The 18,899-nt window shown below is 36.0% G+C and overlaps 1 protein-coding gene across 1 annotated transcript; it reads left to right on the plus strand.

The window, feature by feature from the left end:
• The first annotated feature begins 1,621 nt into the window (after window positions 1-1,621).
• On the plus strand, window positions 1,622-18,206 carry LOC132557500 (organic cation transporter protein-like). The gene is made up of 11 exons (XM_060221989.1): window positions 1,622-1,778; window positions 3,378-3,546; window positions 7,290-7,500; window positions 10,094-10,197; window positions 11,487-11,641; window positions 12,923-13,091; window positions 13,480-13,701; window positions 15,317-15,543; window positions 16,009-16,184; window positions 16,516-16,664; window positions 17,631-18,206. Exons 2-11 carry the CDS (start codon window positions 3,404-3,406, stop codon window positions 17,680-17,682), a joined length of 1,608 nt encoding a protein of 535 aa, XP_060077972.1. The 5' UTR covers window positions 1,622-1,778; window positions 3,378-3,403; the 3' UTR covers window positions 17,683-18,206.
• The last annotated feature ends 693 nt before the right edge of the window (window positions 18,207-18,899 follow it).

The raw sequence follows: 18,899 nt of genomic DNA on the forward strand, positions 1-18,899 counted from the left end.
TAACCGCGTAGGCTGACAAACAAAACACCAAACTCCAATCTCAATCAAGCCACTTTATATAGCACTCAGTAAATACCCTAAAACAACAAATAACATCATTTATAACTGAACATCACTACAAGTAGCATACATTGAAATGGACGAATCCATTTCACCACAATGCAACAGGTGCACGCACCTGCTACATGCTACTAACTTTACAGTACGCTTTAGGATTATTACCGAACAATTACACTGGATAACCGAGACGTGATCTTTACGCAACTAGAAACAGTTGCTTAACGCTTATTATTACAACAACAATATTTTTTATAAAATATGAAATAGGTAAAACATATACATAATAGTTACAATTTAATACATTTTCATGTGGTGACAACAGTTACAACCTACCTCTTCCCAGACGAAGAGGGTATTACTCGAAGGGAGACTACCTAGTAGCAGACATTTACATGAATTACTTATATAATTAACATGATCCGAAATTTTCAATAAATTAGCAAACACCATTGTGTAAAAAAATGACAAATAACATAAATGGTGGGAAAGTCAAATTTCAGAACAATATCGTACGTCCGTGACTACCAACGACTTGTACGGGAGTGACGGGAATGAGCACAAAGCGCGGGTACGCACTGACCAATAGTCAACCACATAAAAATAACCTGACCCTTAAACCCTGTACATACAGTTTTACACAGGAACGATGTAAACAATAGATATACAACGCACATATGTATATTTTGTAACGTTATGCCTCTGTACACCTTGTATCTGATGTTTTAATAATAGGTAAGAGTTATTTCCCTTGTTATGTTGTCATTTAGATAGTTAGTTGTTAATTACTGGATACTCTTTAGGTATAATTTAGGTGTAGTTATTTCAGAATGATAAGCGTATGCACCTCTTACATAATTAAGCATTTGGTTAGTGTTAGGTCTTTTTGTACAAGTTTGAACAGGGCTGTAAAGTTGATAAAGTTAGAGTAATCGACGTATTGCTGTATAAGACGGCGGCCGTATGGTGGTGTGTGGGCTTTAATTCTGGCAACCAGGTCACGTGTTGGAAGCACGGCTACTCTACTTTACACAACTGTAAGCTGTAGGCCTTAGACCGGCATACCCTGCCGGTATCTAGAGAGGGTCTGCGCCCAGGCAGTCGATATCATACTTTCCGGGCTGCGACTGTAGAGGCAATTGTACCTGGGGTGTTGTTCCTTGCTCAGTAAAATGTTGACTTGATAACTGTCTCCTGGTCATCTTTGGCTCGGCCGGGCCATCAGTCCTAAAAGATCCCACCCACTAGTGTCCATAGTGGGGCACGGAAACGTGGCGTGTTTCGGGGCCCGTTCTGCCAGCGCTACCAACTAGGGCAGACCTCGCACACGTTACAATCTATATAGATATGAATACAAGGTACACATACAACTATGTCATTTAAATGACGCTGCTAAACGTGTATTACTTTTCAGGAAACTCGTTCACTATTGACAAGCTGTAATGTTGCATAACTGCCTACACATGTGCAAGTGGCTACATACATCATGTTGTTGAACAACTGAGGGGTCATACCTACAGCTCCAGATAGCGTATATCAGGAATAATTCATCAAAATTTATGTGAAAGATGCTGTTTATAAGAACATAATCCTGTAGAACTTCAACAAGGTAAACTAGTGACACTATCTCACAAAAAGACTTACACTGTGCTGATGACGTTGTTGTGTTTGTAACCGAACAACGTACTACAGAGTAATATCAAAAGAGGCATCCGAGTGTGGTAAGTACATATCCTTCTTTTTTCCCCAAATCTTTTTGTAAATGTATAAAAATCTATGGAATCTACAGTAATTTAGTTTGAAATACGACTGTACAGTTAGAAATGTGCATGTAGACTGTTTCTGGGTTATGATAAGGCATTTAGATGTTGGTTTACACTTGGTCAGAAGTCTTTGTTGATCTAGAGCTAATGTCTGACGTCAGGTACATAGGGTAAATTACTGATATGGAAGATAATTCAAAATAATCAGGATTGATTATTACACTGTATGCTATCAATGATTTTTTGTGGTCCCATAATTATATGTAAACCTTAAATCAAATAGAATTAAACATGTATACTCCTAAAATGATTACGGTACATACACTTCACATGATTTATCAAATGATATCAATATAAGACTCCGCCAGATCTAATAAATATCTTTTTACTTTTTAAATTATATGAAGAAAAAAAATTTTCGCTGCAGATTGTATTACCCACCTGATCAGCCGAGAAAAATTACCACAAGGAGATAAAATGTTATAAATAGATCGCTAGCTATCATTCTAAACATTTTTGTTACTCAATATGGTAACAATGTACTATATTCCATTCGGCTACCCTCACAACTGGTTGTAGATATGCGAGTGCTGGTGACCCCTGTTGTTCCTGTTTAGTACTTGCCAGCGTAGCCGAATTGACTACAGTGCATTGTTACCTTCCTGTGTGCTTTTTGTCTATACTCTGTTTACCATCTCGTCACACTGTTTCCGACCTGAGTGTACATAGGATTACAGTAAAGCTGCAACAAACGTCCTCTACCGCTGTGTTATAAGACCTTCTAGTCTATTGACATAACCAAGTTGTAATTATTCAGGCCATAAATTATAGATAATAATTGTGGATGCTATATCTCAATGTTCCAGTAGTTTATCAACCCAAGCTCTTAGAATATATTACACATACATACTAGTATATAAAGGTTTTAGACATTGACCATTTCCACAGTTTTGTTTTATCAACATTTAACTTTCTCACATTTTTTGATGTTCCTTATATTAATATAACCAATATCGTTGCAGCTAAAATGAAAAATTGTTAATTTCATTAGTTGGGTCTAGAGTTGAGATGTTCTTGTTCGGGCAAAAGCCCGAACGAGCGGGGGTCCGGCCAGTGGAGACTAGCCTCTCTCCTTTCTGACCTTCAGGAACCGATCCATTCTAGCTACAAAGGTGGTCGTATTTATACTTGCCATGTTAATTAACTGATGAAGTACTAATACACATTAGTAACAGGTAAACATGGATTGAAGTATACATGAGTCATTGACATGGTTAGTCCACACATAAATGGCAACATATGTGGCTGTTTACATCAGGATAAGGTTACACTGACCATCATACAAACTGCTTAGATAGGCTTCAGGTAATGACTTATATAATCAGGGAACAAACTAATACATGAACATGTGTAGTAGATCAGTAACTGGTCAATACATAATTGTTCACAGTAGATATAAGTACTAAATTAACATAGGCAGATACATTATGATGAAACATCTGACTAATATCTAGCACAATGTTAAATGAATTAATCTTACATATTAACATTTAATAGTTCACAGCGCAGTAAACGTAGACAGAATGCAGTTTGACGCCATCTTGAAATTGGTTGGAGAGTTCGGACCTTACCAAAGAAGGATATACTTTTTGCTCTGTCTGCCTGTCCTGTGCATCGCTATGTATGATATCTTAAGCGCATATTTAATGTATACTCCGATACACAGGTAAGATAAACCTCATACTATTGAATGAACTTAGATCATGTCATATGAAAAAAGATGCCTATTCACTGGTGTCTTTTGAAAATATTAAGACATCAGTATGTATTCGTGTGCGATCACCTTCAAAACGTTTGATTGTCCTATCCTTGAAATCGAATGTTGCCCAGGTTAGGTAATTTGAGCCTTTACATGATTGGAGAGTTCGTTCTAACCAAACCACATGCCAGGGTATATGTTTCTTCTATATCGCACGAAAAAATAAAATCTCCGAATCTCAGAAATACAGAAAAAAAGCGTTAGATAAACTAAGAGAAGATGAGCTCGTATGCATAAAAAACACTTACGTGGTTAAGATTACGGTAACGTTAACAACATTTGCTAATCAGATTGTCTTTTGTTCTTAGCATTTAGTTTAATTTGTTAAGTGGCTTCCTCGGTTTTGTTTAAGTTGAGTTTATCTGCCGATATAGGATCTAAATAAATATAATCATCACAATTGGAAACAATATTTAGGTATTTTATTGTATAAATGAATGAAAGTTTCGGTATAGAAATAATATATTTAACGAGTTGTTAAGCTCTGTACTTATATATCATTCATTAATCAAGTGTTCGTCAAGTCTGTTCTCAAATGTATATATTGATGGTGCCCTTAGGCAGACTGTTCCATGACTTTGCTGTTCGTAAGGAAAATTATCATTTTCTTTATCTCAGTATTTGAATGTTGTGAGTAGAGTTATTTTAAATTTCCCATGGTACAATGTCTTTTGGGAAAATTCTGCCACAGTGACAGGAAATCTGACGTGTTTCCATCCTAGACATCATTCGTTATCTTGTATATGTCGATAACGTTACCTCCTGATGTCTGTAACTCAGAAGCCTTTTGTATATTCTAAGCAGACTCTGTCCAGAGATTTACATAAAAAGATCTTAAAAGATCGTAACATTTGTTAACTTGCTTATATATTCTCACTGAACGGGCTGAAACAAGGCTTAAACAAATAAAATAAAAGGGCCCCGCATTGATACCAATATAAGGTTGTATCGATGAGAGTTTCGCCCGAATTGTCTGACGTTTTGTTGATAATTATGAACTCAATACCCAAGTTTTAATTTCTTAAGTTGCTGTGATGAGAGTTGTATTCAACTTTTGTTATCACGTTTAGATACGACTGCATACAGCGAAACAAGAATGTGATTTCATTTATCTACAGAACAATTTTCTTTTGAACAAAAATCATCTAGAAAATGCCAACATATCAACATAATAATATGACGAATTCCATAAAACAAGGGCAAACTATTTACAAAAGAAAGATTGACACGGAGTTCCTGAAAAAAGAACAAGGAGAATAAGACTAGGTGTTCTGGAAGAGTAAGCGTCTTTTGCTTCATCGACGACAACCGCCATGTAAACATTGGTCAATTCAAGTAAGTAATGTCGCGTTCTTAAATGAAAACAAGGTATACAACAACGGAACCAACAGGCAAACTAACGAGCATCAATTACGACTAAATTCGCACAAAGAAATAGAATATTTCGCAATGAAATCACTATGGCGACCATAAAACGTCCCCATAATTTTCATCTGCCTGCATCTTTTGAACCCTTGTGTTACGAGTTTGTCAGTAAGTTGACAACTTCTTGCACGAAAATCATAATAATAGGAACAGACCCATGATTATCAAATCAACTGTGACATGTAAATACCATAGGTCGGAGTTGCAGGAATATTGCTATCCAAAAATTGAAAATTCACAATAGGAAAATAGAAATCATCACGTTTACCATACAACTTGATGAAAAGCTGTCCATGTTGGTTTCGTTGTAGGAAAAAATCGAGATAAGCAGATGATGTAGAAGAATCTGTCGTATCTTTGATTTCCAGTTCTGGTGGACGATTGACATAGTCAATAAATTTCTAGTTATTTAAAGACAAAACGTCATCATTATATCTAAAAGTAAAATTAAATGACTTTGCAAGGTCTTTGTGAACTGTTTTGATAAGCTCTTCAATGAATTCAGCCTCGTATGAAAAAAAAACAAGTCAGTCACAGATGGGCGCAGTTGGTTCCCATAGGTATGCAAATAGTATGTTTTAAGATCTAACCATCAAACTCGACGAAGATGTTGTCAACCAAAAACTCGATCATTTTCATGATTTCGTCCATCGTGTATTTCTTCTTTGACTTGGGTACATAACAAGTGTACGAAGGCGTTCCTTTAGTTTAGCATGGAGTATGGTGGTGTACAGGATGGGAAAAATCAAATGTTCTTATAGAAGGAATTGTTTTTTTAGAAGATGGTGTTGAAGATTGGTCAAAAGCTCTTTTGAGTTCTTCAAAATCCACATACTATTAATTTCACTTCTTGAGTAATCAGTATAACAATAAGACTGCAACAGTAGTTTAGACAAAGACTTGGCTGAACAATGAGACGAGCCAGAAATAAAACGTTGTTTATATGGATTCTTGTCAAGTTTAGGGATCCAGTATAAACGGGGGAGGTCTGTATCCTTATCATTAACAGGTAATTTAAATGATTGTGATACCGAAGCATGATTAGCTAATATTTCCTCTTTTGAAAGATTGCATGATGCATAGGTGGGGTTTCCTTTGTTATCAAGCAAACCCAGTTCTTTTGTATACTTGGAAATGTAATAATGTTTGCAGACAAGGATCAAAATATTGGACGCCTTATCTGTAGGCAGAATAACATACCTGTTATGTAAATCTTGACGTTTGGATTTAACATCAGGATCGAGGAAAGCTGACCTGTATCTTGTTTTCATTTTCGAGATCAAGCTGCAAATTATTTAACGAATGATGGACCGAATGGACTAAACTCACTGAGAAAGTGAATCCATGACAGCATGTTTTCGTTTCGACTATTCTCTGGCATAGAATCCATGAGGATCTTGAAATTCACATTCCAATTAACGGACGGGGTTTCACGATATTTAGGACCCTTCATGAAAACCTCTTGTATCTGAACATTTTGAATAATGCCTAACTCAGCAGTTACTGTGTACCCAGTTGGACCATAATTACGAGTAGAGGTAGAACAAGCTGACAGAGTTCTAAGGTCATCTGCATTCAGTTGCTGCAGCGTTTGTTCGTAGTTGAAAAGGTTGGATGCATTGGACTTGGAGTAACTGTAGGAAATTACAGAGGTATTTTTACATTTAAAGTAAGGTGGAATGTTAGCAGACTGAACAGACTTCAGGTGTAAAACATTACTGATGTTTATAGCATCAACTCCTTAACATTTGTATTTACAAACTCAACATTCATAAATTGGTGAGTTGTTGAAGGATCGCGGCCATTTTTACGGACATGCCCCATTATCAATAATTTTATGAAGTTCTCTGGCTAGTTTCCACAAGTCACCAGTTCAGTAAGCTGAATCCACTTTAAAAGAGGAAGCGAGTTTAACGTAGTTTGAAAGTGATGAACATCTAATGTTTTTTTTTAAAGTATCCATTGAGTTTCCAAACATGGCCGTATATTCGCTAGATTCTTGGTAATGCCTATGTCCTTGTCTATGATTACGTCTAGTTTGAGGAGTAGATAATGTCATGAAGTTAGTGTTGGACGAGTAACATTAATGTTATAGTTTTTAAGAACAAGCGTCAGAAAATAACTAAATTTTTTATGCATACGAGTAGAGATCTAGGTTTTCGACATATTTGAGTGGTGAAGAAATCATTGGCATACGTTCTACATTCTCCTCTATTTTCAAACAGATGTGCACCACTTATTGCTCAAAATGGCTCAACTACCTATGACGTAGACCCCAGAAATTACCAAAATAGTTCGAGAGAATTACAATATGGCGAATGTCTGATCAAAGCGTATGGCAACAAGTCACATGGGGAAGAAAGTAACACCACCGCATACGCATGTTCAGTCTGGAAATATGATCAGACTGTCTTTACATCCACGTTTGTGTCGGAGGTAAGTACGTGTATTTAACTTTTATATATGGGCATTAATAACTTTGATTTACTAATTATTAAGTTTCAACTTGCGCCTGTGAAGATTTTCCGCCAGAACAGAACAGAATATGCAATGAACCGTACTGAACGGTTCCTAGGAAAACCAAATCCTGAAATATGGCAATCCGACTTCTTTCCGGTAGAAATGAAGGCGAATATATTGAAGAGTCAGACTAGCTCCCGCCTTGAGGTCATTGGGGATTGTTATCACAGGAATCGGAAGGATCATTATCAATAATTACCAGGCGAGAGATGAACAAAGTCGTCCTCCGCTGCCATACCCGTGACCTACCTACCAAGTGCATGTACTTCGTTGTGACCATTGGTTCTAGGTTGAGGAAACGGGCCAGCTTGAGAGGCCAATTCAAGAGAATTGAGAGAACCCTAAGGAGGCTCCACAAAACGGCATTTAGGTACAAAGCGCCTCACAACCTTGACTTCAGAGTGGAAGACGAAGCTCTACCCTGGGACTCAAAGACCAGCGAGTCTGCGCAAGAGCAAGAAGTCATAAATATGGCCCAAAAGACGCAGAATATAGGGGCAACAAAACCACAAAGCAAAATAGTAGTAAGTAGGAGGGAACTGCGTGCTACGAGTGACACAAAAGCCGACCAAACTGACTTGCCTGAGACAGACTCGTCATCCTGTACGAAGGATGAAAGTGGACCACCAAGGTGGAAACCCGGTCATGTACGATCTCTGTCCTTAATTGCTCTTATCCTTTTAAAATCTAAAACCATCTGTACACGTGTTAAGAGAGCACTGAGATGTTTGCCAGCTGTACACCATATACCATGAGACAGCGGGATAGCGGAACATGACTTGACACCAGACAATTCTGTGAATTCGAAAGGGTTGGCCCGTTACCAAGACAGTTCAATGCAATAAACATCACCACCTGAAACGCCAGGATCAGTGACAGAGTCAGACAAGCAGCCGTTAGTCCCTTCCCAAAGGCAAACGCTTTCGGGAATTACCAGAGTTTCTAGACCAGAAAGACCTTCTCATTGTCATGAGACGGCCTCGTACAGACAAGATCCCCACCAGCGATATAGATGTAAGCATATATGGTTTTGCATATTAAATAATGGTGAATATTACTGGGATATATAGCATGTTGATAAACTACTTGTTAAGGCGTCTGCCCTTTAGTAAAAGTTTTATCACTAGCTCTCCCGAGTTGAGCAATTCCCGGATACTGGTTGCAAGGTCGGTGGGTTTTTCTTTTTTCTTGTTTTTCCTCAAATAGTCATTTAAGGTCAGGTTGGCGAGATGAAGGACAGCCGGAATTATAATTCCATATATAATAGCATGCGAATTATAATTTCGGTTGTCCTCTACCTCACCAACATAGCCTGAAATGACTCTTGCTATCAAAAGATTATAAAGTAACAATAAACCAATGGTGGACCAATGACGTTATAATTGATAAAATTTTAAAAATACATGCTAGTTTGTAACCTCTATTGGACCAATGCATCATTCCTGGCTTTATTAGATAATAGAGAAAGTAAATTAAAAGTGTTTAAATTATTGTAAGTATTTAGTGTGCCTAACGACATTGAAGCATTTATCAAAACAATATATATAGTCTAGATTGACAATCTATAAAGGATTCAAATCTTAGTGATGTCATCGCTCGACAGTTTGTTGTAGTCGTTTATAAAACGTATACATAATGATAAATAATATATACGACACGCTATTTACAGATCGTTATATTGCTAATAATGTCATTGCAGATATATGTTAGCATATCAAAACTATAACGAATGCGGTGATGTTATTACATATGTAACGATAAGTTACTTTCGAAGTAGATGTGTTCAGCATGTCATTGACCTGTTGTAGTGTTAACTATGGTTAATAAATCTTCACTAACACAACGCAGAAATGTTATTTTATCTTCAAAGTCCGTCATCCTCATTAGTGGAAAACATCCCCGCGGCAAAGTTTGTACACAAGACACACAATGGCACATTTCCCTACAAAGTCGGAATTAGATAATGGAGGAAATTACATCATACAGCTGTCTCTCGTCCTCCGAGAATTAGGGAGTGATACGAAGGCCCATAAGTTGAGACCAAGGAGACGACAGAGGGAAACAAACAGATCGGAAGAACTGTCAAATTTTGAATGTGTACTAACTAAATACAATTGTAATTCAATAAATTTCATACTTTTCATATTTCTGATTCATGACTTTATAGTTTCAAAAGAAAGCCAACCACATGTATATACGAGTTACACGTGAAATGCAGATCACGGCAAACTTCGTCTACAAGTATTATTTATCAGACATCAATCCCAAAGACTGTACAAATGGCAAACATGTAAATAGCAACACTCAATTCGAGTTGAGCAAAATAATGAATTAAACTGCATCATACAGCTGTTTCGTCTTTGGAATCGTCACTGGTGTAAAATGCATCAGACACATTGACAACAGAGGCAAATGTACACCTGACTTTCTTTATGATTTTAATATTTGTTGTTTCTTCTGTAAAACATCACTATGTCAGAACTAAAATTTCTTAACGTCTTGTTACCAGCATAACCTGGTATGCGCCAGCTCGTCCATCTCGGTGTATATACAAGTCGCTATTCACTGTGGGTCGATCGTTGGTTCGTTTGTACAAGGGATTATCTCAGACAGGTAAGATAATAAATACAGTTAGCCTTGTATCCTTTACTGATTCTTTATATAAGGTAATATTGTTGAGTTTTACACTGTATCTGCTATACAACAAGTATGATAAAAGTTTTAGTGAGTTATAAAACAAATATCCTCATTTACCAAAACAGAAGCATGCTGTTTGTCCAAGTGGTCGCCCAGTCAGGGAATCGGACCCTGGTCGCTTTGTTGAAATGTGGTGAAGTTACCACTTCACCTTTCGACCACCCTTCGATCCCTTAAGTAATGGATAAAAATGAATTAGATTACTCCTATTTTGATATATATACATAATCTTGCATTAGTAATTTTAAAAAGATGAATATATACAACAGAAGGTTTAAAATGCTATCCTATCATGTTGTTTTTCTACAATTCAGAAACTTTATGTGGAAAAGTCGGTGTTTAAGATAAGAAACCAAAACATAAGTCTATAACCAGAATGAATTTGATTTCATAAATAAGATCACATTTCATATTTGGGGGTTTAATTGTATACCATGAAATCATGTAACCATGAAATCAAGTACTGTATATATCGCTCTCAAATTTCGTATGAAGGATTTGTTTGGTCTCTTGTTGTGACGGGATAATTATAGGATTGATCAGAATAAAAGGCGGTCAACTTAAATCTTGCTGGCCTAAGTTTGTTATCGCTATTTCTTCAGAAGTACTGGGTGGATCTTTCTCAAATTAAACATATATATATCCCTTGGTCCCTAGTTGGTAGCGTTTGCTTTTGAGATTGATCAGATAAATAAAATGGATCAAAAGCGACTATCTTGGATTTGGCCATTAAAGATTATTATCACTATTCCTACAAGGTCATGTTCAAATTTCGTATCATTAAGTGCAAAAACAGAGGAGAAAAGAGAAGAGAAAACATCCCACATTTAAAGAACAAATAAAGAGCAAGCAATGGTAGGGGCCGAGATCCCCATTAGGATTTCTTATAATAGATTATTTGAAAATATATTTGTTCTATCTATTGCAATGTTAACGTTTATCCACAATCAACATATAATCGTCGAAGCTGCCAGACAAACAAGTACGTGAAGACGACTTTTTTAATGTTCCTGCACGTTTCAAAAGTTTAAGTATGCATGGATTCACGAGATATTCTTGATAATTATTCGAAAGCAGTTTATTTTGGTGAATTAAAATAAATAGAAGTACGTACATGTGTTTTATTCAGTTTGATAGTACTATAACGTTTGCTACGTAAGTCCTTGTCAATGAATTAATTTAAGTTCAACAGTTTTTCATTGCAGATATGGAAGGAAAATCACTTTTTGTGGAAGTACTACTTTACTGATGCTGGCTGGACTCGGCTCTGCCTTTTCAACCAATATATACATGTTCACGATTCTAAGATTCATACAGTCAACCTGTGCCACATCAGTTTATATCACAGCCTTTGTGTTAGGTACGTAGTGTTTTTCTAAATATTACATCTGTCCTTTTTTTCTATCTCCCACTTAAATTAAATATCCATTTTTTATTTTGGCATAATTCGATGATCAGAAATTAAGAAACTGATTTTCATGTTCTTTATTACCTTAGCGCCTGCACAAAGAAAAGGCAATCAGTCGAAATGTATGGAGTCCTATCACTACAAATCAGTTGCGATACACTGTCATTTAAACAGCCCTTTCGATAAATAGGGGATACGTTATTGCGATTGGTCACTTTGTATAAATAACGCTAGTTCACAATGTTCCAAGATCTATAAAACTGACTGAAATGAAGAGCTTTTGAGCCTTCCCTTCTCTACTTTTGGATATCCTTTACTACCTCTCTAGATTTCCACCATTACATCTCTAGCATCACCACGAGCATGAGGGTCGATTAATACTAGTACATTAATTAAATGTAATATCGACTCTAACTATTATCATATTCATTAAACTGAATATCAAAATTATTTATAATCAACTCAATTATTTTTAACTTTTGGCTTTACGGACCATCAGTCATTAACATCAAGAAACAATCTACAGCATTGCGTGTAACATCACATTAACTAAATGTATATTCGACTCGAACTATAGTTACACCAATTTAATATAAAATTCCCATATTAATTAAATGGATCGCATTGTTTAAACGTATTGTCGACTCAAGGAATTGTCAAATCTGTTAAAATAAGAAGATGGTTCAAACTACAGATTGCCTTGACAAACAATGGTAAGATTGCCAACAGTATCTATGGTGGGGTTACCAACAGTAACCATGGTATTAATTGCCAACAGTATCTATGGTAGATTTGCCAACAGTAACTACGGTGGGGTTACCAACAGTAACCATGGTATTAATTGCCAACAGTATCTATGGTAGATTTGCCAACAGTAACTACGGTGGGGTTACCAACAGTAACCATGGTATTAATTGCCAACAGTATCTATGGTGGGGTTAACAACAGAAACAACAAAATAACTCGACTGTCGAATGTTGCTTCGGTAACATGAATTAGATTTTGAAAATATGGTAAGATGATTTTAAGAGATTGTGGACACTACCTTTAGCCACTTGAATGAAATGTTTATTCAATTGTTAGTTATTACATTCGAAAAAAGTATTTAGTCATACTTTTTTGTGATTTTTTTATTAACTCTAAACGTTGGTATACGCATCAATAAAACGTTGACATGTTTTTATCGGAATTGATTTGTTTAGCTCATAGTATTTTGCCTTGATATTTTTTCAGGTCTAGAAATTGTAGGACCCTCAAAACGACGTTGGGCTGGTATTTTGATAAATTACTTCTACACTGCTGGGCTGATCGTATTGTCAGGGATTGGTTACGGGTTACGGCATTGGAAATATATTCAGATAGCTTGTTCCGCTCCGGCAGCTCTGTTTTTGGTATATTGGTGGTATGTGTTTCTACTATTTAAACAAGCGTATATAAACATTACAATATTATTTACTAACTAAAAGTCGACAAATTCGTTTACCATGTTCTAATACCCATGAAACTTCATACAGTTATGTCAGGTGATAATGTCATATCTAATGTTATTTGATAATGATGGTCATTACTACCTGACGATTTATCAACAAAAGCCTCCATTAATATTTCAATGACAATTAATTTCAAACGACATAAATGCATGCTACAGTTTAGAGGATCTTCGGAATGTTGATATCTACTACAACACATATCAATGTCTCTGGTAGGATTTACGGAATAATACAAACGTTTCACTGATCCACTGGTATGGTATTTAAGTTTAACACTAACCGTCTAATTTATCTGTGTAGGGTAATTCCTGAATCTCCTCGCTGGTTAATTAGTCAGGGGAAACAGGAACAAGCAGGGGTCATAATCCTGAAAATCGCCAAATCTAACCACTATGCCGACAATTTGACACTTGAACAACTGACCGATGATGATGATGATGAGTCCGTCAGACAATACAGAGTGTGGCACCTCCTGTCGACCTGGCCGATGCTGTTTAGGTCCTTAATAATATGGGCGAACTGGTAGGTAATATATATACTAAAAGGATAAAGAAACGCAGGATGAACTTTAAACCGGAAATTGAGTATAATATCGGGCTTCATTTAAAACGAAATTTTGTATACTTAGATAAATTAAAGCTTAAAAATTTCCAAAGTCTGTATTTTGCATCTGAAAATTGGTTTAGAGGTACTAACGTTTAAATTGAATGGACCCATAGGATTTTGAAATTGAAATTGAACTGAGTCATCAATATCTTGTGTGTCCGCCGTTTGCTGTGGTCACGGCCCTTATTCTTCTGGTCATAGAGTTCATGAGAGCGTTAATCCGTCTTATGGGGATGTTGTCCCACTCTTCAATCAGAGCTCTGGTCAACTGCTCTCGAGAAGCAGGGGGTGGCTGGCGCTTTCGAACCTGTCTATCCAACTGGTCCCAAAGATGCTCGATCGGGGACAAATCAGGGCTATATGGCGGCCAATTTAGTGGTTGAATGTTGTTGTTGGCAAGAAAGACTTGGCAAATCCTTGCTACGTGGGGCCTAGCATTATCCCGCTGGAGGGTTAGATTATGCTGCTGTAAGAAAGGGATAACATGGGGTCGGAGGATCTCATCTCTATACTTAGCTGCTGTTAAATTGCCATCAATAACAACCAATTGTGATTTTTTTTGTGAGATTCTTTCCCACACCATTACTGAACCGCCCCCAAACCTATCCCTCTCTACAACGCAAGCGTCCGTAAAACGTTCGCCACGACGTCGGTAGACACGATGACGGGCGTCAGATCGATAAAGACAAAATCGAGACTCGTCCGTGAAGAAAACTTGTCTCCACTGCCTCAGTGGAAACCGTCGTAAAGCATGTGCAGCGACCCAGGCCATACGACGCTGACGTCGAGCAGGGGTAAGGTGTGGACCTACGTGCTCTTACACCAACTTCTCGTAATCGATTCCTTACAGTTATTGAACTTATAGGACGCCCAAGATTTCCATGAACATTAAGTGCACTCTCAACGGCAGTAAGGCGCCGATTACGCACATGAGAGACGACGATATAGCGATCCTGACGTCGTGACGTTACGCGCGGACGTCCTGACCTAGGTCGATCGGCCAATCGCCTAGTTTCCCGAAGACGTCTTACAAGACGTTCTATGGTGGAAACATTAACACCAAAGTGCCTAGCAACCTGATTTTGCAGCTGTCCTTGCATCAGCTGAACTTCTGTGAGTCGTGCCATTCTTAAAACGAATCAAATTCTCAATTAATTTTAGGGAAGCAGTTGGTCTGTATAAAGACTAACGAAGAGTGACTTGACCAACGCTGCATGAGACCAGAACAACACGGTGCACGAGATTCTTGGTTTTTCCTTCCTCCATTTACCAGAGCTGCGCACTGTACCGTGACTAAATTTTCGATACATGACAAGGTAAAATATCACCTAATTACTCAATCCACAAAGTTTCACTTTATTTGGAGAACGCGTTTTCAAAATATTACCCTGCGTTTCTTTATCCTTTCAGTATAACATACTGTCACAAAGGGACACAATACAATAAGAAGTTTATATACGTTTAGTGGTGGCGGTTTTCTGTTGTATAATTTACGTTTCCAGCATAAAAATATTTTTTTCCTTTTCTGTAGGTTTGTGATCTCTCTAACTTACTTTGGGTTTTACTTCAATGCCAGCAACCTTAGTGGTTATTTTTACTTGAACCAGCTGATTGCTGGTTTGGTTGAAATTCCAGCCACCCTGCTTTTGTTGCCGCTGTTAGACACGATAGGGCGAAAGAAGTTATTTATCCTAGGAATGTTTATTGGAGGGGCATTCATGCTTTTAACTGGAGTGCTTGAAATATTGATCTCAAATCGTAAGTACATTCTAACAAATTATGTTTCCTTCTCTTTTTTTTTTTTTTTTTTTTTTTTTTTTTTTTTTTTTTTTTTTTTTTTTTTTGGGGGGGGGGGGGGGGGGGGGGGTTTTTTTTTTTTTTTTTTTTTTTTTTTTTTTTAAAATTTTTTTTTTTTTTTTTGTTTGTTTTTTTTGTTTTTTTTTTTTTTTTTTTTTTGTTTGGTGGTTTTTTTTTTTTTTTTTTTTTGTCTTTTTTCAATATTAATTGTTTAATTGTTACATAATGTGTTTTAATAATTGTTTGACATTGTATACATGTACAAAACCTGGGTCAGAGCGCGATAACGCTTATATCAAACTCTTGATACTCATTTTGATATATTTTTACGCGTAATGATTTATAATTGACATACGTATTACTATAATTCAGGTAGACTACCTAAGACTTGTACCCGTTGTTCTACTTTTCTACTTCTGATTTTAGATGCTGTGACAGTTACACTTGCTATGATAGGTAAACTGGGCATCACGGTTGGTTTTTCTGTTATGTACATATGGGCAGCAGAATTGTTCCCCACATCACTGCGAAGCACAGCTATGGGCTTAGGCTGTGCCTTTAGTAATGTTGGATATATCATAATGCCGTATATTGTACAAATGGTAAGATTCAAAAGAAGATTTGAGTCTGTAAGTTGATTTTAGATCCTTCGCTTTTCTTTTTTTATAATATGCGCAAACGTGCGAATGAATTCTATTCGATTGACTTAAATGAAACATAACATTTAGATAAGCATAAAATATCCACGAAATGTTGTTTGTAAATTAATTTTAAAGGGCGAATTTTAATAATGTGTTAATGGTTTTAAAGCAGATTTAGTTTTTGATGCAATAAATGTACATTTTCATAAGTCAAAATGTACAGTTTATAGTTCTACTCAAATTGTCCTTTACTAGAAAGAAGGATTTCAACCATTTTATCATTACATTACAGACATCCAGTGTCCCGGCCATGGGCGAATCTCTACCATTGCTGTTGTTCGGTGGATTGGCCATAATGGCGTCCTTTCTTACTGTACTGTTACCCGAGACGACAAATGAACACCTTCCAGAGATTCTGCAAACTCATAAAAAAAGAAAGAGGTACGGAACCCCATTTATTTTTTTCATTTAGTTGTATATTACTCAAAGCGGATGTTCGTCGTACAAACATGTTGAACAAACGTTACTTGCATGTCTCTCGTTACACCAAAAATTAGATGAGAACGGACCATGTATAGATGGATTGAAATAGTGATGTTATAAGATGTCATTGCTGTCTGAGTAGACAAGTAAGAAGGAAAAGGACACATGTCATAGCCATTGTGTAATACGCTGTGCAGCATTCGGAGTAACGATGGTGAGATATTTCTTACTGGCTGGCAATAGAGGGACAAAGTGGTGAACACGCTACGCCTTCTGATCTCTGACCGTCAGATCTACAGATAAATGACTAGATCGAATCCATTTGATTGTTAACTGCCATTTGACCCTCTAGTTGTAACATGGTCTCTAAAGAGTAACATTCCTGCTTATGTTTATCTTCTAGTATACACTTGACGTGTTATGAAACGGACAACCTGGTCACCTACATCTTCATACAGATAACCCTATTACCTGAAAGAAAGGGACGACATCGTTGTAAACATTTCTACACTGGTGGTGTACTGATGTTTCAATAAGATCATTTATACTATTGTGTGATTCATCATTATATATAAGTTGTTTTTCCATGTTATAGTATTTAGATACGAAATGTTGCAAATGAATTATTGTTCAAAATACTTTGTTTTCCTTTGTCAGTTTTTAGAATTTTTACAAGACAAACAATATACGAAAAATGTGATGTCATAATCTGAGTTTACATACTTTTTGTTTATCTCGTTCTAGTTAATTGATCTTACATATTGTATGTGATAACGGAGGCATCAAAGGTTGCTAAATTGACCAAATATGGTGGTTTTGCTTTCACATAGAAAACAATGGAAATGACATGTTGTGTGAATGTAAAAATGTTTTAACATAGCTGTAAGACAGAAAATTACAGTACGTTCTCATTTATTTATTTAGGTCCAGAGATACAACAGACGTCAGCAGACAGGAGTTTCTTCTTCAAAGTTAGTTCGCCGTGTATGTCTTGTTCAGTGTGGTCATAGCTGAATGCTGTGATAAATATATTGCGCCTACAACCCTGATATGTGTATCGTCCATGCTGTGAAAAAATTCTTAACTTCACTGTAGAACTCCTTTTGTTTTAAAACTATTAGAGACGAATCCTGGGGCATTCTTAGTTATGAAGAGGGTGTCTTGTAAGTCAATAACATAGAGTGACTTAATCAATATGAAGTGATTTGTATCAATTGTTTAATAGTGTCACATATGTTATTATTAATTCATTTAAAATGTTTTATATTGTATCTGTTTTCCTTTGAATTGTTATGTGACACTTCAATGGACCTATTAATTATATATATATATCATTATGTATTTCATCGCATTTGGATCATTACTATGAATCCCACTAACACCAATGGAAATTTCCTTCACATCAAATTCTGAAATCACGACTGACTGCAGAAAATAGAAAGTCTTATCAGCTTTTAATTATTTGGTCAATTTGCTTTAGAAGTCTTGTAAATGGATGTGCAAAGCATATTTCTATTAAATATTTCAAAACTGTTTTATCTTTCTTTTTTTCATAAAAATATTTTAAAATTTTATTTCGTTCGCACACAAATGTCATTTTAAATTTGTCAGTACAAGTTTTAAACCTATCAAGTTTGAATTGAAAAAATGAAGAAATATTTGTTTTCTTACTACCTATGGATACGAAGTTTTGGTTTGTACGATGTTGTGTAAAAGACTGTTGTGCATGAAATGTTATGATTCATAACTTTAATAACTGGGTAAATTCCATATAAAAATGTTGAGAAAATAAATGATAATTAATAATTAGATTAGATTTAAAAGACTAATTTTGAATATCTGAAAGCATGGTGTAAAGACAATTATTGGTATTGTCAATGATGATAATAATATATATCTAAACATATATGTCTAAGCTAACCAGCAAGGACACAAATAAATGATTTTAGATGTTACATTGTAATAGATCTTCGAAAGGACATATTTGACTATATTTCCCATAAAATTCCTTTGCAAATATATATTAGAATACAAAATCTATGGAAACGTGAAAGCCCATATGTTTAATGTAGTAAAAAACGTGATTCACTGTTAATCTTATCAGCTGAAACCAACCTCAGGTCCTCCAGGTCATCAAATATATTGAAACAACAAACATTTATGAATGAATGTTGTGACATTATAACATGTAAT

The sequence above is a fragment of the Ylistrum balloti genome, unplaced genomic scaffold, assembly GCF_031769215.1.
Source record: "Ylistrum balloti isolate Yb309-2 unplaced genomic scaffold, AGI_CSIRO_Ybal_v1 Utg370680, whole genome shotgun sequence".
Classification (NCBI taxonomy): domain Eukaryota; kingdom Metazoa; phylum Mollusca; class Bivalvia; order Pectinida; family Pectinidae; genus Ylistrum; species Ylistrum balloti.

Excerpts from the sequence above, each read along its gene's own strand:
- LOC132557500 (XM_060221989.1), top strand. The coding sequence starts at position 3,404 with ATGCAGTTTGACGCCATCTTGAAATTGGTTGGAGAGTTCGGACCTTAC. Across the intron at positions 7,501-10,093 it reads CATCCACGTTTGTGTCGGAG|CATAACCTGGTATGCGCCAG; the intron begins GTAAGTACGTGT and ends TCTTGTTACCAG. Across the intron at positions 11,642-12,922 it reads TATCACAGCCTTTGTGTTAG|GTCTAGAAATTGTAGGACCC; the intron begins GTACGTAGTGTT and ends ATATTTTTTCAG.